The 24,541-nt window shown below is 47.5% G+C and overlaps 3 protein-coding genes across 5 annotated transcripts in view; 2 read left to right on the plus strand and 1 right to left on the minus strand.

The window, feature by feature from the left end:
- Positions 1-4,042: 4,042 nt before the first annotated feature.
- SERPINF1 (serpin family F member 1) lies at positions 4,043-11,974 on the plus strand. Its single transcript, XM_084650905.1, has 8 exons — positions 4,043-4,164; positions 6,850-6,935; positions 7,346-7,547; positions 7,632-7,787; positions 8,722-8,925; positions 9,902-10,044; positions 10,910-11,120; positions 11,570-11,974. Exons 2-8 carry the CDS (start codon positions 6,858-6,860, stop codon positions 11,827-11,829), a joined length of 1,254 nt encoding a protein of 417 aa, XP_084507031.1. The 5' UTR covers positions 4,043-4,164; positions 6,850-6,857; the 3' UTR covers positions 11,830-11,974.
- Positions 11,975-12,358: 384 nt separating this feature from the next.
- Positions 12,359-23,605, minus strand: SMYD4 (SET and MYND domain containing 4). Of its 3 annotated transcripts, XM_084650901.1 has the most exons (10): positions 23,281-23,605; positions 22,982-23,126; positions 21,259-21,339; positions 19,024-20,194; positions 16,629-16,811; positions 15,735-15,904; positions 14,628-14,760; positions 14,011-14,127; positions 13,532-13,655; positions 12,359-12,721 (listed from the first exon to the last, which is right to left on the minus strand). In XM_084650901.1, exons 1-10 carry the CDS (start codon positions 23,412-23,414, stop codon positions 12,568-12,570), a joined length of 2,412 nt encoding a protein of 803 aa, XP_084507027.1. In that variant the 5' UTR covers positions 23,415-23,605; the 3' UTR covers positions 12,359-12,567. The 3 variants fall into 3 exon arrangements, with proteins under 3 accessions (XP_084507027.1, XP_084507028.1, XP_084507029.1); XM_084650902.1 differs by lacking the exon at positions 16,629-16,811; XM_084650903.1 differs by lacking the exons at positions 22,982-23,126; positions 23,281-23,605 and adding an exon at positions 22,811-22,968.
- A 199-nt stretch (positions 23,606-23,804) lies between these two features.
- RPA1 (replication protein A1) overlaps positions 23,805-24,541 on the plus strand; it is a 47,945-nt gene continuing 47,208 nt past the window's right edge. Inside the window, exon 1 of the mRNA XM_084650904.1 lies at positions 23,805-23,992. Coding sequence (XP_084507030.1) covers positions 23,960-23,992 — 33 coding nt within the window. The 5' untranslated portion in view covers positions 23,805-23,959. The remainder of the gene's footprint in view (positions 23,993-24,541) is intronic.

Raw genomic sequence — 24,541 nt, forward strand, 5'->3', positions numbered from 1 at the left:
GATGTTTGGCTGAGTTGTCACCTTGAGAGATACCCGGCAGAGACTGGAAAGGGGCATAGCAGGGCAGCAAACAGGCGGAGTAACTGCAAAGACTGAGGGGAAAAAAAAAGACTTACTGGGGCTTGACCAAAGGATGGAAGGTCCTAAAGGGTCTCATGAGAAGTGAGCAGTCCTTTCTCCTTACTCCAATTCACACCACCAGAATGAGGAGCCACAGGATGAGATTAATGTCTAGTAAATATGGAACCACTAAAAGGACATTGCCTATTCCTCTTTGGAAATCTCAGCTGAACATACCAGAGAATCCACTAGTGTGGGTGGATACAAAGAGAGGGGAGATTCAGTCTGATGCCACAGGGTCTGAGCTGAATGCTGTAGGGGTCAAGAAGGAAGTTTCCCCATTTGCAGCATAGCACAACTGGCTGGTGTTTGCCTTCCTCTGAGGGAGGAATTGGTATTGGGCATTGCCAGCTGGCAGGCTACTGGCTTCAATGGATCAGTGGTCTAAGCTGGTCTGGCACATCCTACGTGTGACTTGTTCTCCTATGTTGGGTACTCCTGAGCCTGCAGAACAATGCTACAGGAGTTTGACATCTTCCAGGACATGACTGCATCTCCTTGGGGTCAGAGTCACTCCCTCCCATCAGTACAGGGATGGTGTTCACCTTGAAGTTCACTTCTGAGACGGGTACAGCTCACTGAATCCCTGCTCTGAAATAATTCAGCATGTCTGACCCAAGCAGCAAAGACTGATGGTTTGGGGGAAAAGCAACCCCCCCTACAGCAACTTAAGCTGTGTTATATTAGTCTTGCTAGTTTTGGTGTTTCTGTAGCAATTAACAGTGAACGTCTACCTGCTGACAAAGGGAATTTAGAACCACTCTTTGTTGGTAGATTCTGCTTCTCATTGCTTCTAGGAAGTCGTTCTAGGGTATGTCTACAGTGCATCTGGGAGCGAGCTTCCCACCCTGGTCCACAGTAGTGAGCTAAAGGTAGCTGTGTAGACAGGGTGGCTTGGGCTCTGAAGCCCACTCTCCTCCCACAGGTTTCAGAGCCCAAGCTGCAACATGGACACAGCGATCTTTAGCACACTACCATAAGCCCTGCTAACACAAGTCTCTTCACCTGAGCTGAGGTACTTACTCCCAGACACCAGGTAGACATACCTTAGTTGTTTTGTTTTTGCATGGAAGTAGCTAAAGAACCAGTGTCACCTTCCCAACAGCTTCCCCTTTCCTGAGTAGATCTGCCCCAACCAAACAGCAAGCTGCCTGCTGGCATCTCCCTCACTGACTGGCCTGCACTTTCTGTTGGGATTGGAGGGAGGGGGATCGACTCACTGACCACAGACTTCAGGGACACAAGAAACTTTTTCAAAGAAAGCAACTGGCTCAAACCTGCAATTACCAATAGACACCACACATGGTTTACAGACTCCAAGTTTAAGGGGAGACCAGCTAAGAATAATTCCCAGCCCTGTGACCCATGGAATAACATTTACTGGTCAAAAAGAGGGTATAATTATTCTATAATTACTCTACCGTGTAATTAACAAGTAAACCAGCAGGAATCCAGCTCTATTATGAGAGCCCTCAGAGAACATTTCAGATTGCTTTGCTCTCATAATTATTGCCTTAATTTAGAGATGCTGGTCCATGCCTTAGTTAGGTCTTGCCTTGGCTACTGCAACTTTCCCCTCCTTGCTTTGCACCTTGCTGCATTCCATTCTATCCAAAATCCTGCAGCTAAAGTCATCTTCCTTCCACACCACTGCCTTCCAGCTCCCTTTGTGCAGAATGTACATGTTTCTTCCTCTTCAAAGCCCTGAACAACTCAGTTCTTATTTCCTCCTACTCCCCTTCATTCTGGTAGTTCCCTCCTGCTTTTCTTCTCATACTCCCATCTTCATGTTGTTCCAGGGGACAGTGGCTAGTTCCTGCTGCACTGTGTATAAGGCACAATTAACTTTTTATGTTCAACAAATGATGTTACATTGAAATTAATTCATGAGATTTTGCGCAGTCTTTTGAGGCTCTTCAATGGAGGGGTGCTGTAGAAATGCAAAATATTATTAAGATCCAGGCTCACGACTTCCCACCACAGGACAATGCTCTTGCTTCCTAACATTCATACATCTTGGTAATGACCCTTGAACCTATTCTGGTAAAGCAAAGCTCTATCATAGGTTGTAAGGCCGGAAGGAATGACCGTGATCTTCTAGACTCAAATGTATGACACAGGCCATAGGACTTCCTTGAATGAATTCCTGTTTGAACTAGAGAAGGTCTTTTAGAAAAACATCCCATCTTGATGTAAAAATTTCCAGTGAGTGAGAATTTCCCATGTCCCTTAGTAAGCTGTTCCAATGGTCAATTACCCTTACTGTTAAATTTATAACTTACTTCCAGTCTGAATTTGTTGAGCTTCAACTTCCAGCCATTGGATCTTGCTATAACTTTTTCTGCTAAATTGAAGAGCCCTCTATTATAAAATTTCTATTCCCTCATGTAGGTACAGGACCTCTTTCCTGAAAACTATTGCCCATAGGGTGAAGCCATCACTAAATTAATATTTCTTGATAACTTTCATATTTGAAATGTTATTGAATTTCTTCACTTTAGCAAATCCATATGAATATCAAACATACAAAATGTCCATGACATAAAGCCTAATGCTGTTCAGAAAGAATATGCCCTATTTTAAATAAAATAAGCTCCTCAAACCAAAATAAAATGTCCACATGGAGGGTTTGGACTGGTTTAACTAAGTTTGTTTAAATTCACAACTTTAGTTAAACAGATACAACTCTCTACATAGAAAAGGACTAATTGACTTAGCTAAAGCAAAATAGGTGTGTTCACACAGCCTTTGCATAGGTTAAAATCACACCTATAGTTAAAGTGGTGCAACTTTCTTGTGTAGACAAGGCCTTAGTAAGAATCAGCCCAAAGCCTTCCACAAAGTACATTTTAGTACAAAACACGTACATTAAAAAGAGGAAATGGAGAAAAACATGGGAAATGTCAACTGCTAATCTCCAACAACCAGTGTCATTCAGCGTCAGGTGAATGCAGAAGGGGTCACAGGGACAAGCTTATTTCCACTGATCTCTGCTTACAATACAAGTCCAGAAGTAATTTCCACATAAGGCCATAACTGTCCATCTTATTCCTGCTCAGGAAGACTGTTTTTTCTCGCTTGGCCATGGTCAATGAAGCAGCACTGAGCCACAAGAAACCAGCTGGGATTATTTGCTTTGCTCACAAAGATGCTGGTTTGCAGTTCATGTGGGTCTCCAGTCATCCCCTCTTCCCATTAGCTGAGGGCCTGTAGGCGATGAGTGCATGTATGAATAAGTCAGTTTTATGCTTCTCATTGCCTAGAGAGTAAGGCCTGCAGCACAGCAGGGACAGATTCCAGGACAATCCCACATATGGGGTTTGGCACAGCTGCCTTCACTACATTTTCAGCATTTCCCTCTAGACAAGCTGCTTGAGGCAATGGTCAGATAGCCACAGTCCCATCCCATCTCTCCTTCACTGAACATATTAACATTCTTGTTAATACTGACCCTGCAGCTTGGCTAGAGCTGCTCCTGGGTCCTTATTTGCTTTAAATCAGTATTTGGATCCTGCTGCTGGATCGAGGTTCTTGCTACGTTCAATGTTAAAGTTGCTGCTATATTAATGATGCTACTGCAGCTCCCACACAGCCATCACCAAGCATTTTATAACCCCCTGAGGTAGGGAAGGAATTGTCCCATTTTACAGATGGGGAAGCTGGGGCTCTGCGACGGGAGCTGACTTGCCCAAAGTCACACAAGGAGCTTGTGCAAAGCACAGAATAGAAGCCAGAGAACTTGGTTCTTAGTTTTATGCTTTAACCACTGACTGTTTCTCAAATAATGGGATTTGCTTTGGGAGCTGGATCAAGTGAAGGGTTAAAGCAAGCACAATGCAGTGACAATCACAGGATCAAAAATGAGAGCAGACCACTTTAAGAGAGCCCTGGGAAGTGTAACCTGAAGCCTGCTAAAGGCTGGGCTTGGGAGCAGTCTGCTGGCAGGCAGCAAAGAAAGCAGATGTGGCTGTTATAAACTCCATGCTGTCCAGACTCTCATCAAGGGTGGTAACATTAGACAGCACTGGCTGAGAGGAGTCCGAGGTAAGGAGCAATTCACCCTGCTTCCAGCCCTGTTGGCCCTCAGCTAGTAGCAATGGGAGTACCCAGAATTATGGGAAGGGCACAGGAATGAGCCCCCCGGGGGGGGGGCAGCTCTCTTGCAGGGCCTGGGAGACAGGAGTGATGGTCCTTGCTGTGGTATGGCCTGGGGAGTGTAGAATTCCTCCTGGGGAACAGGAGTAGGCTGGAAATGGGGGACTCTCACAGAGGGCCTGGGGCTCTCCAGATGTCATGGGGCTCCTCCTGAAGGGACTGAGGGCCAGAAATGTGCTTGGGAACAAGGGTCCCTCCTGGAGGCTCTGAGGACCAAGCATGGATGGGCAGGGGTTACAATGCTGCATCAATTAGCGCTTGTGTTGCAGTTAGTTACTATTGGAAAGAAAAATATCTAAGTCTAGCAGAAAATTGAGTCAGACCCTCTCGGTGAGGTGCTCTGAGACACCCCCCAATAGAGAGAAACAGACCTCATGGGTGGGGTGGCTGAGATATCCCACACTCAAATGTGCTTAAGGATAGTTAGAGACCTTCAGAACTCTCTAGCCTGGGGGAAATGCTGTTTTATTTTAGAGCTGCAGAGATCCAGGGATCGGACAATTCGCGCTTTGAAAGCATCTTCTCAGCTTGTTTCCCAACCTGCTCTTTCTGAGTCTAACATCACAGACTGTGTGCTCTAGATCTTTTCCTCTCCTTTTAAACATAGCTACAGATTTTAAAGTCATGCTAGAAATCACCCCAGCTCTGCTCCAGTAAGGACTTTTTCTATCTGCAGTTTTGGCTGTGTGTATCATAACTGCAAAAATAGAATCCAGATGTTCAGGCCCATTCCGGCTCAGCAGGGCTTTGTCATTCTAAAATGGAAATCACTTCTTGGCAAAGCCTGAGAAATATGAGGGTGGTGACAATCTTGGCAAAGATGATAAGATCTGGGAATGCATGCTCCATTCTCATGCTCCCAGGAGCACAGAGCAGTTGGGAGCAGAGTATTGTAGAGCTTTTTTTCAGAACAAAGACCACACTTCATGGAAAACCCACGTCTCACGCCTAGCCCAGAGCACACCTCTCACACTACGCATAGTGGTAAAGCCAGGTGATGAATCTGCTTGCAGCAGGCATCCTCAGACAGCATCCAGCCAGAACCTCTCTGCTCACGTGTGCCACAGGAGGCAGGCCTGCTCAGAAATCCCCACCATAAGGCTCACTCTCACAGGAACAAGAAATCCCCGAATCACATCCACCATCACGCCACCTAACATTGCTTTGGTTCAGTACAGCAGCTCTACTCAGAGCATATTTTCTGCACTGGAAAGAAATCCAGAATACCGCTCTCCTGGGTGGGCGATGGTGTCTGAGCATAGATGCAGTTTTGTGTCTGCTCTAAACAGAAACAATGCTACAGAGAAATCTCCTTTGGCAGGGATGCTGTAGATGCACATCGTGTTTCCTAAAGCAAAACTGCTATTCTGGAGAGAGGGTCTGGGGGAGCTTTTTCTTGTAGGGGAATCCTCTGCCTGAAAGGCTGGTCCCTGAATTATAGTCGTTTTGGACACGTGGCTTTAAGAGTTTGCAATTCTACCAACAGCCATGTTTGCTTCAGAGCTGCATTTAATTTGAAACACATGTGCAGACTCCTACTCCTTTGGCTGCACTGGATCACAGGGGTTAGTTAAATACAAGTGCCCTTCCTTTAATTTCTTTGGAATTTATATAAACATGGCTTTCACCCAGCCCATGGCATCTGACCTCAGGGAAATGGCATCCCTGCAATTGCTCTAATTTACCCAGGATGAACATTTGGGTAACACTACCCTTTGGGCCAGACACATCATTGTACAGAATCCTCCCATGCAGACACTGGAGAGGTTAACATTGGATTTCTGAAAAAGAACAGGATTACTGGCTCTAGGGAGCTTGGTGGTTTTTTCCTATCAGGAATCCTGAGTAAGCCCAGTCCTGTCCTTTACCTCCTCTCTGCTTTAGCCTCTACCCCATGGTATACATTTAGGGTGAGGAAGAGTTCGTAGGACTCCCTTTGGAGCCCATCAATGTTGCTATTTAAACAGCTACTGAGTGAGAGTGATAGTAAGGTGCTCATGCAGGCAGTAATCCTCCAAGGATAGGGCTACTCAGTGAGCAAGACTGAGGCTAGGAATTTAATTGGGGGGCTGGGCAGGGGGTGTATGCATGTTCAGGACAACAGCAGTAGCCCGTTAACTATCTATCTTTTATTTCATCCAGTGTTAGTTGTTGCACTTGCTGCTTTTGTATTAATATTGACATTTGAATGTATGGGATGTAAAGCAGCAAGAAGCATCTCTTGTGCACTGATCTGATCTAGTACCTTTCAGGGCCATGGAGTCTGGTGTCTTGTCTGAGAGCCAGGGTGATTTGCATCACATCTCTACCTCTGCTTTTGGGCACAGGCACACCTGCCCATGTGTCCACAAATGTGCATGCCACAATCTCAAGAAGCTCAAAGCAGCTGGAGCTGAAGCAGCTGAAGAAGCCAAAGGCTGAGGATTTGCAACTGGTCAGCTGTGCACACCAGGTCCTGCTGCAGACAGAGATGCAAATGCAGTTCCTGCTAGGTGTAGTAGACAGAGCTAGTTGGAACAAATAAGTAGGCAGATTGACTAGGGCAAACAGCTCTATTGTGTTCTTCCCTTCTAGGTGCCATCATGCAGACTCTGTTTGTTCTCCTGTGGTTAGGGCTCCTAGCCTCCCCCAGCAGATCTCAGGACTCTGCTACAGAGCAGGTGAGCGTGATACAAAACATGACAAGGAGAGTGAGAAACCTGGAACATAAAACTTCCAAAATTAAAATTCTAAATGGGAATATTAAGCACCATCCTCCAGAGTTGCCAAGGACAACCTAGGATCATAATGGGCAATGAAATGAGACAGGTAAGTCCTACTCTGCCTAGGTAAAAGCATGGTGGGATCTCTAGTAGGTACAGCAGGGACGACTGGGTTCTATTCCCAGCTCTGCCTATGACATACTATGTGATCCTCAGTTTTCCCAATGGTAAGACAAGGCCAGTACTTCCCTAGTTTACAGAGGAATGTCTGTAAAGCACTTTGAAGGTGAACAGTTCTCTGGCTATCATTACTGCTCCTCCCTTCTGATACATAACAATTCTAAAGAAGCGTTTCTTGTGCCTGCAAGGACTCTGGTACCCCTGAAGGAGGCAACACAGAGGCTGCTGAGGAGGAAGATCCCTTCTACAAAAGCCCTGTAAACAAACTGGCAGCTGCAGTCTCCAACTTTGGCTATGACCTATATCGCCAGCAGTCGAGCAAGACTCCCACCGCCAATGTGTTACTGTCTCCCTTCAGTGTGGCTACTGCACTTTCTGGTATTTTACTAGGTGAGTCCCTACTCCTCCTCCTCCTCATGCATACTCGTGCATGGCTGGAGGGGGGCCTCATGCTCCCTTATTTATGGTTGGCAGGTGCTGGAGAGCGAACAGAAGACCTGATTTCTCGTACTCTCTTCTACGACCTGCTTGACAAGGCTGAGGTCCACAACACCTACAAGGAGCTACTGGCCAGCATCACTGCACCTGTAAAGGGCTTAAGAAGTGCCACCCGCATTGTTGTGGAGAAAAGTAAAAACCTATCTTGTTTTTGTCCCTGAGCAGCAGTCAGCAGAGCAAAATGGATGAGTAACTGTCACAGGCACCCATGGCTTCAGTTATGGGACACAGCTGTGCCTGGAGCCTGAGCAACTGCTTCCGCCCTGTGCTGATTGCGCCATGCAGTAACAATGTTGGGGGTCCCTATATAGAGCTTGGAAAATGTTTATTAAAATCAAAAGTGTCAACAGGGCACTTGGCAACAGAGCTGCTGGCACAGAAGGGACCCAAGAAAAAATTGCTTTGATAATTTCATCTCCTCTCTAAACCTCACTCTAGCTGTGCCTACCTCCCAGGAGCCATCTGATGTATTTTCAATTCCAGATACAGTTTGATTATATCTTTTGCTTTACAATAATGATCAGCCCCAGCCTGGAAGACAGATCATATAAGACTGTTTGACCCCTCAGCGTCAGTTAAAATGCCATGTTTCACTCTGCTCTAGACCATCTTGATAAGAATGCTAAAATCTCCCACTTTCCCCAGTCAGCCTAAGGGCTTGAGGAAGATCCAAGCTCCTCAATAAGCTGTAATCATATAAGGAGTGTAGGGACAGGGCTAGAGTCAGACACCAAAGTAGTGGCAGCTACAGGCAGGCTTTTGGTTCCTATCTCTCATCTTTACCCATTAGTTGAAGGTTTTTCCAGAGGACAGCATAGGATGTGGCTGTGAGACTTAGATAAATACATCAGTTCCCCACACAGCTTTAGTCAGACTCTCTAGGTGTTTGCACATGCCTGTGTATCACAACAATGGGTATTTAGAAGACCTTGGCTTACACATCTGTAAGTATGTCAGGAAAGGGCGCGGGTTGCTCACTGCCAAGCCTTCAGCTGTATGTCATTGCCTTGGGATTTAGTTTCTGATAGAGGGAGTAGGCTGCAGTAATGGTCTTTCTGCCCCTCAGAACTGAGAATGAAAATTGGGTTTGTGAGCCGGCTGGCGAAGTCCTATGGAGCACGTCCCAAGTTGCTGACTGGCAATGCCCAATCAGACCTTCAAGACATCAACAACTGGGTGCAACAACAGACCAAGGGAAAGATTGTCAAATTCCTGAAGGAGATACCTACAGGCATCAGCATCTTCCTCATCGGGGCAGCTTATTTCAAAGGTAAGAGCTTACTGTCATTCATGGCGGGGGAAACGGGGGGTCTCCTATTTGCATGCCAGAAAACACAGGAGGGAAGGTCAATTTCTGGCTAGAGCACACTGAAGAGGTAGGCAGAAAGACAGAGTGACAGGAGGAAACTTCTTTGAACACATGGATATAGATTCTCTACTGTGAGTTTAGTAAAGGAGGTGGGACAGATGCCTGATGAACATGGAAAGAACTTCCCCAGGGGAGGAGTCACTACTCACAGGAAGCTGAGTCTTGACCTGCTTGCAAAAAGGGGTCAGGGAAGGAGGAAAATGAAAGCCTGTAAGGATGAAAAAGACAGAATGCCCTGCCCAATGGAAGGAGATTCATCAAGAGTTCAGATGGGACTGTGCTTGCCACAGCACCCCTCTCCATGGACAGGAGATACTGGGGAGCCATTTTAGGGAATCCAGACATCAAGTATTTATATTACAAGAGAAGCTATTGGCCTAGTCGGACTCAGGGCCACGTAGTGCTGGGTGCTCCCTGAACAGGGGTACAGACACAGTCCCTGGCCTGGAGAGTTAACAAGTCAAGACAAGGAGCAAATACACAAAGGGTAGGTGGAGATTAGCAGTACCACTTGTATTTGTGCATATAAAGTATAAAATAATTATGTATTTATAATTACATAAATAAAATATCAGCTCTCTCCAACTGCTCCTCCACCCAACCAGCATATGTCAGATGACTTCATGTCCAATCTGGTTAAACCTCAGATGGGATGGAAGGGACTAGAGAGCCAACAGTAACAATAAGACAAAGTTGCAAGTATAGCTGATCCCAGTAACTGGCTCTCTCACCTCTATCATCCTCCACTTACCAAGACCAATCCCCTAAAGAAGGGCTATTTCATGTATGAAACCACAAAACCATTCCACTGGCTACACACCCAGGCCTTAGGTTTTCCCATTATTCCTGAACGTTCTTGTTTTATTTTTAAAAATAGGACAGTGGGAGACCAAGTTTGACCTTACAAAGACTACGCTGCAGGACTTCCACCTGGATGAAGACCGATCTGTGAAGGTGCCCATGATGTCGGACCCCAAAGCCATACTGCGATATGGCTTCGACTCAGAACTCAACTGCAAGGTCAGGTGAAGGACTGAGCAAGAAAGAGACGGTAGTCCCTGTGCAAAATAACCTCGCCCAAGACTAGGGAAAGATCCATCTTCACTCACTAGCTCCCCCCCACTAGAGGGTGAGTTCTGCCCCTCCCACCAAACTCCTGTAACTCTTATGCTTACATTGTACACCAGGGCAGAGAGCTTTGGGTTTTCTCAGAGAACTCCACATCCCCATGATCATATGGCAAGCAACTACATCTTTAAGTAGCACAAACGTCTTTCCAGTCTGTACAGCCATCCCCAGCTGGGCAGGGAGGAAAGTGATAGGTTGCAGGGAAGGGCAGGCTCTTGTAGAAGTTTCTCTCTGACTCACTGCCTTTCAAAAAGTGGCAAGTTATTCGCTTTATGTGTTCCTGCCTGTTCCTAGTGGAGCTCCACCCCCCCGTGACAGGGGAGGGAAAGTGCTGCTTCTGGGAATTAATCAAGGCTGCTCCTGAAATAGCTGGAAAGGTTGCTAGTGAGTTAGGCAGGGCTGACCGTGGGTCAGACTCCCAGAACTGGGGACTGTGCATAGCACAGCATCAGTATAGGGGTAGAAGTTCCAGCTGAGAATTCCACGGTGCCCCACAGCAATACTGTAATTCAGTACAGATTCTCACAGGAGAGATTTTTACAGCAGGAGGGACAGGGTTTAGGGCAGAAGTCTGCATTGTGGAGGGGCAAGGGGGACTTGTGGTGTAACAGATAAGCAGGGTGGGAAGGAAGAACCTGGTAGATGGAGTGGCTGGCTGGCCAACCAACCAAGGTTCAGAGACCATAGCTGGCACTGGGAGATTCTGCTGGTGTGTTTAGAGATAACTCCTTGTCTTTTTTTTTTACTACCCTTCCAGATTGCACAGCTACCACTAACAGGCGGTGTCAGTGCTATGTTCTTCCTGCCACAGAAGGTGACCCAGAACATGACCCTGATTGAGGAGAGTCTCACCTCAGAGTTTGTCCGTGACATTGACAGGGAGCTGAAGACAATTCACGCTGCGCTGAGCATACCCAGGCTGAAGCTGAGCTCTGAGGAGGCACTTAGAAGCACACTGCAGGAAATGAGTATGTACACAGCATGGCCCTCTGCAGGCTGCCGGGGCTCAGAGCAGTGAGCAGAGCTGCTCTTTCCTTCAGCTTCCTGAGAACAAGCAGTCAATTGTCACAAGCTAGGTCCTGCTGTCATATCTATGCACTTCATTGACAACTGCAGCTCATGCTTCCATCTCTCATATAGGCTCTGCCTAGGGGCCACTCCCACCATCCCCCAATGAGCTCAATGGGCCCTATGAATAGGGTTGCCAATTTTGGTTGGATGTATTCCTGGAGATTTCATCACATGACAATCTTTAATTCCTGGAAACTCCAGGCCAACCCTGGAGGGTTGGCAACCCTGCCTATGACTCCTCCCCTCTACAGCACTAGTAGTACTGCCCCAATCTGCAGCACTGTCTCCTCACCCTCCCAGAAGGCCCCTTCTTCCTAGCTAATGGAATCTTCCTCCTTTCCCATAGGGCTCCAGTCGCTCTTCACATCACCTGACTTCAGCAAGATTTCTCCCAAATCCACCAAGCTCTCTCATGTGCAACACAAGGCAGTCCTGGAACTAAATGAAGATGGGGCAAGATCCACACCAAATCCTGTAGAGAATGCTGCTCGCCTGACCTTCCCCCTTGACTACCATCTGGACAGACCTTTCCTATTTGTGCTGCGGGATGACGTCACGGGAACCCTCCTCTTTATTGGCAAAATCCTGGACCCCAGGAGCACTTAGCTCCATGGACAGCAGCCTGCAACGTTAGAGTCCTCCAGAAAGGCTGGGGTAACTGGGAAGGATGCTGGGTCCCTGCTCTGCTGCACAGATTTTAACTTGCAAATCTTATGCCTACATGCTGCAATAAAAGAGCTTTTGTCACGAACATCTCAAAGCGCCGCAATGTTCTCCCTTGTGACACAGGCCCTGGTTCAGTTTGCATTGGGTCCCCATACCAGTTTCCCAGAGTTCCTCCAACATCACCATATGTCCCCTCTGGTGAGCCCCACTGTTCTGGCCTAAGTTCTATTGCATCCCCTTCATCTTGTGGCTCTACATTTCCTGGCCTGCTGCCCGCCTCATTCCAGCCCCGTGTCTCTCATGTTTGCAGGAATAGGTGTGCTGAATGGCAGGCAATAGGTGAATAGTACTTCACCACTATTGTTTGCTTTCGAAAACTGTGGGCGTGGGGGGGGGGGGGGGCTGCGTGCATAGGACCAACATTTAACCCTCCAGGGAAGAACCACAACTTCAGAAAAAACACATAATGGGCTCTCAAAAGCATGTTAAGAAATTCTACAGCAACATTCATTTCTATGAGACAGCCCTTCTGTCAGTACCACAGTGGTGTCCTCTCCCATGTCAGCAGTGATCAGCTTGATTTCCTGGCCCTCCCTAGGGACATTTCAGAGCTCACCCAGCTTGTAGCCAGGCCTTGTTTGCATGGCTGCCCTGCCACATGGCAGCTTCCTTTGTTAGTCACTCAACCCTGTGAAGGAGGTTTCTGGGCAGCTCCAGCAGACAGGCTCTCATCTCCTGCAGTTCCTGGACCTGGGCATTCTGAGGGCCACAGTGCACAGACAAAACCGTCTCTGCTCTTTGAATTGTGCACAGAGCTTCAGACACTGCAAACCTGAAGTACAGAGGGAAGAAGTGAGAGAAAGATTTAGGGGACAATCTTCCCACAGCACATTTGATGAAGTCATTCATTCAGCACCCTTCATCCTTTCCTCCATTTCCCCCTAAGCCAGGACAGCTCAGGGAATTTCTGTCTCAGTGAAAGAAGGAAGAGGTGCCTGATCACATGGGTAGGACTCACCCTCGGCATCCCATCACTATCAGGTAAATGCCCTGTTTTAGCTAGGGGAACTCAAAGTGCTTCACCCTTGGAAAAACAGCCATATTATCTTATTGCCACTCTTGCCAAGGTGGGAGACAGTTAAACCAGAAATACTGATAAGAAAGGGGTCTACAAAAAAAGTAATGAGATCTGCTGGCCAATGGGTTAGAAGAGAAAGCGTCTGGGACACTGTCACTTTAAAAGGAAGCGTCAACAGCACTGCAGTACTGGGGCCTGAACACTCCATGGTACCTGGGATGCCAGAGAAGCAGTAACAGGAAAGGGGATGATAGGACAGGAGTGGGACAGATGAATGGGTAGGAAGGATGCCAAAAGGAACACAAGACGGTTGTGGAGCCCCTAGCCAACTGAAGGAAACTTTCATTTGATCCAAATACTTCGCAGCCTCCACCTCATCCTGGATAAAGGGCAGATGTCTCCCCTTTGCCAGAACATCCAGGAGTCCTGGAAGACATCTTGCAAAGGGACTAATGATGCCAAGGACTTCCTGCCACATCCCCATCTCAGAGACACAAGGACATGGACTAAAGCAGGGAAGAGATGGAGAATGAAGGGTGAGATAGTGGGAATGGGGCTCTTTACCCATTAAAGAGGACTTGCGCCAGTTTGAAGAGTTCATGACCTGTTTCCACACTGGACGGTCCATGGCGAGTTTCCACAATTTGAATGCTGCGCTGCAGGTGCTTCGCTGCTTCCTGCCACTTTCCTGGCCAAAGAAAGAATGGATTATTAAAGCTCCCTTTCTATAGCCACTGGAAGGAACTCAAAGGACTTTACAACTTTAGTGAACTAAGACTCACAGAGGGGTGTTATCCTTATTGTACAGAGTGGGAAACTGAGGCACACAAGGTCACACAGCCAGTCCCTGTTGGCTGGGAATAGAGACTGTGGCTAAAACTAGATTCCTAAGAAGATTCCGCTATGTGAGTTTAGTGGGCTGCAATAAGAGAAGGGAGGTGAGAAAGGGAACAGACTAATCAGGGAATCTCCTTCTACTGACATTAGAATTAATAGGCCAGCCATACAAAAATGACCCCAGAGGCGACAGGAAGACATCTTACCAAGTGTGGCATAACCCTGTGCCAGGTGATCCTCAATCTCGCCCACCAGCATGTGCTCTGCAGACAGGAAGTTCTCTGCATCCATCCGGCACCTCATCAGCAGCTCAACAGCCTGATCTGCAAATCCAGGGAACAAAAGCACTTTTCCACAAGACATGAACCCATTTCAGTTGCCAGCTAGCCATGGTCTATGAAGTGAGATTGGGTCCATCTATTCCCACCCCCCAGCCTTGAGCAGTTAGCCCTGGACTTTATATGTTGTTCTTGCAGAATTATCTAGGGTCACCATTTCTATTTCAGTCTGAAGCCTGTCTGACCTAATGCAGAGTCACCGGGGGCAGGGGGACCTTCTGGAACATAGGGTCTGGGCCCAAACCTTCAACATTTCCCTGAATTCCCTCATATTCCAGTGGAGCAAACATGAGATTTAGCCTCCCAGTCTGATCAGCAGCATAAGCAGCCTACCACTTGTGCTCCCAGGGATTCCAGCTTCATATCAGCAGTACCTAAATGCTTGGGCAAAACTGCCATCTGGTGGCTGGGACCAGGATCTTGCTATAAAGATTACTTGTGTAATGAACTGAACAACGTCCAAGACAGATGGCTGGCTCTCTTACTGGGCTGGTTGTCTTGGAGAAGTCCCAGTGCTGTTTTAACTTGCAGCTGAAGGTCCCATAACTGGTGTAGGAGGTAATCCCTGCCAACCAAGAGTGTACAAGCACCACTGGAACAGCGAAGCACAGCTTCCCCCTGTGGAAGTCACAGAATCATAGGGACCTCAAGAGGTCAAGTCCAGTCCCCTGCACTCAAGGCAGGACTAAATTATCTAGACCAAGCCACCTTTACAATAATTTTTGCACACAGAAAGCATAGAGTTGTGTATCTCTACGCCCCATAGTGTATTACAGGGCTATTGCACTGTTTCCCAGCCACACTTTAAACAAAGGGGCCTGTCTGTGTGCTGGTGTTATATCTTCAGATCTCTGGAAGAAAGCTGAAGGAGTAGCCCTGGCAATGGTGCCAGCCTGAGCCCACTTAGATACGGCCAAAATAGGGCATGGGCCACCCAATTAATCTTCACAGAAAACACACACTTTCTCTTCCCTCTTTCTTGATGGCTCATAGCTCTACAGTTGTTTTTTAACTTCTAAAACAGCAACATGGCTGTGCAGGGTATTTTACAAAAAGAGATGAAACAGAGTCTCTACCCTAAGAGCTTACAATCTGAAGACCAGACCAGACCAACAGGAAAAGAGACCACCAGGAGGCTGGTGGAGGATTAGGCCAAAGATCATATGATCTTGTGGTTGCAAGAGAGAGTAATGCGCAGATCCTATTAGGACCCTAGTAGGACTGTTTTTAGTTTATAAACCTTCCTTGAGAAGTGGGTTTTGTGAAGGGATTACTGAGAGCAAGGGCACAAGGCAGACACATTAAGGGGTTTCCAAACATCTGGAAGATTAGGAGGGTGGGGAGAAAACAGTACTTGAGTGGGACCCCTTGATTGTGGCAACCTTTCCCTCTGGACAGGCTGGAGAAGTACAAGTCTTCCAAGAGGGTTGCTAGAGAATAACGAGACCATCCCTCACTTCTGCCTAGTCCGAAGAGCAGGGGCCCTGGACTCAGATCCCCACCTTGCCCCTCACAGTACAATGCCAGAGTGCAGAGAACATTTAGTTTTACTAACATTTCAAAAGTTACACAGTTGTGATTATGAAAGTTACCTGCATTGAAGCATGGCAGCTGGAACAGCAGAATATATCCGTTGTGGCTGCTATGCCTGTGACATCAGACCCCAACTCATCCAGGCAGGCCTGGCATTGACACTCAAAGAAATACTGACAAAGGAGCCGTTGCCGCCTCTCAGCAGCCCTCATTCTGCATCGGTGAGGCCCTACAAAGGGATGATAATGAGTCAAAGAGATGATACATTAAGAAAGCAGGGAAGTTGGATACCTAACTACAGACTAAAATCCACCCTGCCATGGATTGAGAGGGAATATATAATCTGTAAAAAAAACGAGGAATACTTGTGGCACCTTAGAGACTAACAAATATACCCAAATACATTTGTTAGGTTTCAGAGTGGTAGCTGTGTTAGTCTGTATCAGCAAAAAAAACCGAGGAGTACTTGTGGCACCTTAGAGACTAACAAATGTATTTGGGTAAATTTGTTAGTCTCTAAGGTGCCACAAGTATTCCTCGGTTTTTTTTGCTGATACAGACTAACACAGCTACCACTCTGAAACCTATTTAATCTGCGGCTTCATTACATTTTGGATTTCCTACCCACATCGGAGGCCTTGCAGTGAAATTAATGGGATTGAAGAAGGGGTTGGTGTGGCCCAGTGCCTCTATGTCAGGGCTATAGACTGTGGGTCCACATCTTGAGATGCAACTAGAGAGTGACCGTAAGAGATAAACGGCAGGAATAGGAGGTCTCATGCTGAGGTCATTGATGCAGGGTTGTGCACACACATGCATGTGTGGATAGAACAGAGACAAACTCCAAACACATGTTTGGAAATGTTACCCTTGTGGCCATGATACTGCAGGGACTGCAGAGGTGAAAGGTCACTTGTGTACCCTATGTATTCCTGAAAGGGACTGCAACTTACCATAGCAATGGAAAATCTCTTGCCCTCTTGGGATTGGCTGCGATGCCCTGACTCTGACAGCAGTCCCACTGAAAGTCACGCTAGTATTAGGGTCACAGGAATGGTTCAGGAGGCTGGTGACAGGGAAGAGGGCTGTGGCCAGGCGCACCTCCTCACTATCTGCAACAATGCTGTCTCCAGACTCTAAAGACCACACAACATAAAAAGGGCCAAATACATCACGAAATCAGACCTAGTGACCTACTTTGCTTATATTCCAGGCACTGAATCTAATCACAGCAAAACATCAGCAGCAAAAAAAAGTTTTTGGTGTTTTAATGTGATAATAAAAGAATAATTACTAAACAAATTTGAAAGCTGCCATGCTCACAGTCTGACCATGTGGAGATGGTTTTGGGTAATCAGCTCCCCATTTGAATCCACAGGGAAAGCAAAGAGTTTCTAGACTGCTGAAGGTAAGTTCTATTCTTCTAGACTGCTACTATAATACAAATACTAAGTTTAAATATTTGGTTTAGCTGCTGTTTAACTGAAATATTTTTAAAAACAGAACTTAAAATTGTAAATTTAGAAATCTTTGCATCCAAATCATTTCTCCCTGCATCCAAACGAAGAGCAGATTCCCTAAGGTCTACTCTATAATGTCATTATATTTGACATTATAAAAAGATAAAAAATAATCTAATTCTGCCAATAGATGTCTATTTTTAAGCATTTCCCCCCCATTTTTATCAATTTAAACGTTCATGTGTGCAAAATTATGGGTAATAAGCAATTTTTTCGATTTATATTAATTTAAATTTTCACAGCTATGAGAAATTATGGGGGAGTCAGAATCATTAAATGGCAGTAGACATTGAGATTTAAAAAGTTAAAGCTTTATAGCTGTTAAAACACAAACTGTCAACATCCCATGTGAAAATATACAAAGTAAATATCCTTAAATCAAACTCAAATCAAAATAGTTCTCAAGCAGCATTTTTCTTACTTTCCCTATTTGTAAATTTTGATAGAAGTATTTTGTTTGTTTCTATGTGTATGGTGAAACTGATGTTTACTTATATTTGCTGAAAAAAATCTAATCCTTCCAAGCTTAGTTATCTATCAAACTAGGGAAATGTGGTCTAGATGAAATCATCATAAGCTGGGTGCAAAATTGGCTGAAAGACTGTACTCAGAGTAGTTATCAGTGGTTCACGGTCAAACTGGGAGGGCATATCCAGTGGGGTTCTGCAGGGGTCAGTCCTGGATTCAGTACTATACAATATTTTCATTAAGGACTTGGATAACAGAATGGAGAGTATGCTTATAAAATTTGCAGATGACAACAACCTGGGAGTGGTTGCAAGTACTTTAGAAGACAGGATTACAATTCAAAACAACCTTGAAAAATCGGAGAATTGGTCTGAATTCAACAAGATGAAATTTAATAAAGATAAGTGCAAAGTACTCCACTTAGGAAAGAAAAATCAAATGCACAACTACAAAATGGGAAATAACTGGCTAGTTGGTAGTACTGTTGAACAGAATCTGGGAGTTATAATGGATTACAAATTGAATGAGTCCACAATGTGATGCAGCTGTGAAAAAGGCTAGTATCTTTCTAGGGTGTATATACAGGAGCATTATGAATAAGATGCAGGCGGTAACTGTCCCACTTTATTGGCACTGGTTAGGCCTCAGCTGGAGTACTGTGTCCATTTCTGGGTACCACAGTTTAGGAAAGATGTGGATAAATTGGAGAGTGTGCAGAGGAGAGCAATAAAAATGACAAATCAGATTTTCTAAACCTTTTAGAAGGAAAGGTTAAAAACATGGTCATTCAGTTGAGAAAAGAAGACTGGCAGGGGTGGTGGGGTGGGGTGTTGAAAACAGTCTTCACATATTTTAAGGGCTGTTATAAAGAGGATGGTGATCAATTGTTCTCCATGAAGGTAGGACAAGGAATAAAGGGCTTAATCTGCAGTCCTGGAGATTTAGGTTAGATATCAGGAAAAACTTTTCACTTATAATGATAGTAAAGCTCTGGTATGGACTTCCAAGGGAGGTAGTGATATCTCCATCATTGCAAGTTTTTAAAAACAGGTTGGACAAACATCTGGCAGGGATGATCTAAGTTTACTTGGTCCTGTCGCAGCACAGGGGGCTGGACTTGACGATTTCTTGAGGTCACTTCTAGCCCTACATTTGTATGAGTCTATGCTGGGCATACCACTAGGAAAGAATAAGGAAGTTTCCATTGTAAAAGAGATTATGAGGTTTTAGGGAGATAAGATACTTACACAAAGTTTACGCGAGTGCAGTGTGATCTCTAAGAGTGCTCATCCATTTACTATATCCCTCCCAAAGGACAATCCAACGAGGACAAGAGAGAAGAGTACAGTTTCTCACTGACCTGACTCCCGGATTGCAGTCACTGCTTGAGCATTACATTGCAGCTGCAACATATGCCTCAGCATTGCTTCTCCCAGAATCTTCAGCTCCGGAGACAATTCAGCAGACAACTTCACATGTGCTTTCAGTTTGGACTGGCTCTCACATGACTCCTGACTAAAAATGGTCAGATCTGTGTTGAGCAGTTTCTTGCATATGGCTATTATGCTCAGGCTGCAAAGGAACTTGTGTTCAGGGCTGTGCTTTTCAGCATGGGTCAAAAGGTTGAAGACAGCTTGGTAAGAACCCTGGTACTGTCCATCATCCTCACAACCAGGAATCAAAGGCTTTGGTTTCTCAGAGAGACCCTCCATGCCAGCTGTGGAATCTCGTGTCTCATCCAGACTCTTACCTCTGGCTTCAGCCTTGTAAAGTTCCTTGTCATCTCCATGAAACTGCTTCACTAAGCTGCTAACCTCTGCAAATCCAGCCACTAGAACAGTTCTTAAGGCAACATGGGAGAAGACCCCTAGTGTGAGCAGCAGTGCCCCTAATGGGCACTCTGTACTGTGATAGTGCTCCCATGCCAGCTGTGCACACTTCTTGCTGCAGTACTTGGCATAGCTACACCCCCCGCAGGGCACTGAAGCCAAGAGCTGCTTCAAGCAGCGATGACAGTGGAGGTCCCCATTAGTTACCCTAGTATCCCATGTTGTTTCAGCACTGTCCTGGAGCAACAGACCCTTCCCTGGGCTGAGCACACTTACAAAGGCCTCCTCTTTCACCAAGTTCTCCCCTGGCAGAATATCTTTGGTGGCAACCAGATGACGTCCTTTGCAGGAGTTAAAGTTCAAGCTCACAGATGAAGATGCACTTGAAATTTTACCATTTTCTTCCCAGAATTCCAAGTCCTTTTGAGTTTTGCTGAGTGCTTCCGGCACCGATAGTGGGCTACTCTCCTTCTCATGTGCTTTCACTTTAAGTTGGCTGATTTTTCTTAGCAAAATCTGGCGTGTGGTACTAGTCAGACTCTGATCCATAGCTATTTTACTCTCCACCTTGCTGATGACCCCTGCTGCCTCCTGTAATCTTCCCAGAAGAAGCAGACACTCAGTTTTCCGCAGCAAGATCTTAGGCTGCAATCTGTCTGGATAGCCCTGGGCTTGAGCCCTGTCAATGTCTTCCAGACAATCCTGGAAGCGAATACAAGAGACGTTTTAAATGACTTTGAAAAATGCCTGAAAGATTTTTACTCTTCTGCCTCATCTGAGATTGGGCACATTTCATTTATTTAGAACTGCATTAACTAAGTTTCTGGTCCATGACTGAACAGGGGTCACAGTAAAGTCTTATACAGTGCTGCCACTTTAAAAGTGAGACCATCCCACAGAGAGAAAGGGTGAAGAGACTCTGCAGGAATTCAGAAAAGCACCTGCAGTTTGAAGCAGTTTTAAAACCATATCGGACCACGGCCTCTTGTTCTGGTATTTAAACTTTGTTCTTTAGTCATCTTAATTTGGATTTAAATAAACACAAGAACACCTATCCTAGGTCTAGTGTACAGGGCTTGGATAATATAGCTTTAATTAGTTAGTAAGACCTCTACTGGCTTTCCCTCTCTTCTAGGTTTTAAAAGCTACTGGAATGCAGAGCAGCAGTGTATAAATGTAGGTAGGCACTGCATGTTGTATACAGTTAGTAAATATGGTGATATGGACTTCACTGTGCCAGTGTGGTTTCTTCACATTATGTTTGCTATATAAAGAGCAAAGGACACAACACCAAGTCCTAGGCACCCTTGTCATCCACTAAAACTATACCATAAAAACCATTACAAAAACAGCAGCAAGAACACATTACAAACCAGATTAATATCACCCACTGCTCAGGTTCCAAAAGAGAAATCCTACTCTAGCCATCCCCAAATGCCATCTTAGGCTATTTTGAACCAAGAGCACACAATGTTGAGCAATGGTCTCCCACTGAGGTATGGCCTTTTCCAATTTAGTGGCACTTCATTTTAACACCTTCAACTAGCCCGACTGCTGCTGTCTTTTGGGCAACATATAGGGGGATTACGCAGTGCTGGCACCTTCAGAAACACACAGCATGCCACTTTTTTGAAGTTGTGGCACAGCATATAAAACACAATTGAATAGCTGCAAAAACTTCACTGCCATTACCGGATTCTCTATACCCAGTTTTCAAAATGAATAGCTGCTGGGTTGTCCTTGATTCTGTCAAATCTAGGACTTACCTCAAACTGACCCAAGTGAAAGAGGGCTGCAGAGCGATTGGCATAACACAATGACATTTCTGGGCTGTTGTGGGACACTGCCTGCAAAGACCAAAAAGAGTAGTTGGCACATTGAGAAAGAGTGACTGGTATATGTTCTATGGGCAGCTTGGGTTCTGGGACATGAAATGTGCGTGGTCAGGGCTGGGAAAGGGAGAGTAGTGGGGTAAAGAGTCAATTCAACCTGTTATGTGCCAACCATTGGATTAGTGTACTGGAGATTTTCATTCCCAATCTTGCTTATCTTGACCTCTTCCACCTTTATTCCACATCATAACGGGGTTAGGAGGGCTTGTGAGATTCTTGGATATATAAACAGGGAAATACAGAGGAGCAGGGAGGTAGTTTATCTCTGTAGATTATATTAGTGAATCCATTACTGGAATAGTATTCCTGATTTTGATGCCTACTCTTCAAAGAGAGATGTTGATAAATTGGAGAGGATTCAGAAAATGGAAAAATTACTCAAGTTCTGAAAATCCTGCCTTACAGCAAAAGACTTAAGAAGCTCAATCTATTTAGTTACTATATGGTTAAAAGATGACTCAATCAGTCTATAAGTACTTGCACACGAACACTTCATTATGCCTTTTTCTGTTAGACTAAATTCAGACTTGAAACACATTGCAAAATTTTAACAGAGAGATCAACCAACCACTGGAACAATTTGCCTAAGGACATGGTGGATTTTCCATCACTTGAAATCTTTAAACCAAAACTGGATGTCTTTTTAAAGACACACTATAGCTTAATCACAAAGAATGTATTTGATGTAGGAATTACTGGATGAAGTTCTATGGCCTGTGTTCTGTAGGAGGTCAGATTAGATGATTAGAAAGGCCCTTTCTGGCTTTAAAAATCTATCAATCATAATAATTTGCCCTTCTCTAGAGTCTTCCATCCAAGGATCACAATACACAGGTTTCAGAGTAGCAGCCGTATTAGTCTGTATTCGCAAAAAGAAAAGGAGTACTAGTGGCACCTGAGAGACTAACCAATTTATTTGAGCAGAAGCTTTTGTGAGCTACAGCTGAAGTTACATCCGATGAAGTGAGCTGTAGCTCACGAAAGCTCATGCTCAAATAAATTGGTTAGTCTCTCAGGTGCCACTAGTCCTCCTTTTCTTTTTGTGAATACACTGTACAGAAGCCTATAAATTAAGCCTCAACACCCTTGTGAGTGTTTTTGTGAGTTATTGTGAGTGTTATATGTTTTTATTTTGCATATATAGAAACTAGAGAACACAGAGATCATAGATCCAATCCTGAATGGTGCAGAGCATTCTCAGCTCCTGTGAAAATCACTGGGAGTTGAAACTGCTAGTACCTTTCCAGACTGAGCAAAGAGCAACCAGCGGCTTGGCCAAGCGCAGAGCAGAGCTGGGACTAACACGTGGTCAGGTTACAGCCGTTCCGAGAGAAGAGGGACCGGCTACATGCAGGGTACGCGCAGAACGAAACTTCTCCTGACTGTTCTACCCGAGGGCGCCGCAGAATGCCGTTTCCTTGCTCACCTTACGCAACCGCATTCGACATCCGTCACAACAGCCACAAACACCTCAGCATGCCTGGGGAGTCCCAGGGAAGTTATCCCCACATCAAACCCGCCTACCGGGAGATGAACTGGGGCTGAAGCCCTCAAAGCACCCGTGTTTCCATCGGCGTGAACGACTGGGAACCTCTACCTTGGAATAGAGGACTCGTGCAGCCGCGTATTCCCTTTCCTGAAACCTCTTGTTCCCCTCCTGCTTGTAGAAAAGGGCAGCTCTCGGATCCTTTCCCACCCCGTTTCTGAGCGCCAGTCTGCGCAAAAATTCTTCGTCCGCGGCTCTGCGGGGAGACGGAAAGCTCGGCGTCACGGGCCGGCGGCCACACGGGACGGGCCGGGCCGGCGGCCACACGGGACGGGCCGGGCCGCGCCGGGCCGGCGGCCACACGGGACGGGCCGGGCCGGGCCAGGCCGCGCCGGCCGGCGGCTACTCACTGGAAGAGAGGCAGGCAGAGGAGGAAGGTGTCCCGAGGCGGCACGGCCAGAGACAGCTGCTCCCGCAGGCCGGGCTCCAGCGAGGCCCACCTCCGACGGGCGTACGCCTTCCACTTCTCCGCGGGCAGATCCATGGCGGGAAGACCCCGGCTGGACAGAGCCGCCCTGCGAGCCGGCAGCAGCGGGGTCAGGAGCAGCGGGGCCGCGTCCCCGCCGCGGCGGGGTGGGCGAGGGAGCGAGTCCCGGCCCCACCGGGGCCCCCCGGGACACGGCGCCCGACGCTCCCAGCAGCCCGGGAGACGGGGCCGGGCAGCGCACGGACCCCTCCCGCGCCTGGAGACACGGGCCGCTGAGCTCCCCCGACCCGCACCCAGCCCCGAGACGGCTACACGGCCCCGCCTGCTCTGCCCCGCCCGGCGCGGCTCTCTCCCTCACGCTCCTCAGCCGCGGGACTCGCAGTCAGTCAGTCAGGAGGAGCCCATGGCGGCGCACACAGACGACAGGCCGGAGAATCATTTCCGCCGTACAGAGCACGCCAGCCAATAGCGGGTGTCGCACCGGTGACGTCTCTACGTGCGGAGCGTACGTGCTGAGGGGGTGGCGCCGCGCGACGGCTGAGCGGCAAGAGAGAGGGTTTGGCGGGAGTGCGAAGAGGTCGCGCTCGGGGAGGCTACGCACCATGAGCGCGCGGCTGAGCGAGGGGGCCATCGCGGTGAGGAGCTTCGGGGGAGCGGGCGCCCGGCCCGCCCGGCCGGCCGGCCGCGGTTCCACCTCCTCCCGCGGGAAGGAGTGGGGGCTGGGCCCCGGGGAGGCGAGATGGGCGTGGTCAGTGCTCGGGGGGCAGGGGCCCCTGTGTGCTGTGGCCCCCCAGAGGCTAGGCAGGGTAGCGCACGGCGCCGAGGGGAGTAACTGCTCTCGGCTGGGGCGGGGCCCCCGAGCGCTCTCGGAAGCGGCCGGACGGGCCCCTTCACCCCGCTCGGGCCCTCAGAGGCGCCAGCTCCTCATGGCGCCGGGGGGTGCCGCGCCCTCCGTCCCTGCCCCCAAAGTCACTGCCTCAGTTCCACTCCCCCCGCCCCTATTGGACCCCGCCCCAAATCCCCGCCCCACCCCCGCTCCTCCGCCTCCCTCCCGGCGCTCGCCACCGCTTCGCGCTCAGGGGAGCCGGGGAGGGGGGCGGCGCGCTCGGGCGGGGCGGGGGGCGCTCGGGGGAGCCGGGGCGGGGCGGGGGGCGCTCGGGGGGGCGGGGCGCTGGGGCGGGGCG

The sequence above is a fragment of the Lepidochelys olivacea genome (genome assembly GCF_965140295.1).
Source record: "Lepidochelys olivacea isolate rLepOli2 genome assembly, chromosome: 17".
Lineage (NCBI taxonomy): Eukaryota > Metazoa > Chordata > Testudines > Cheloniidae > Lepidochelys > Lepidochelys olivacea.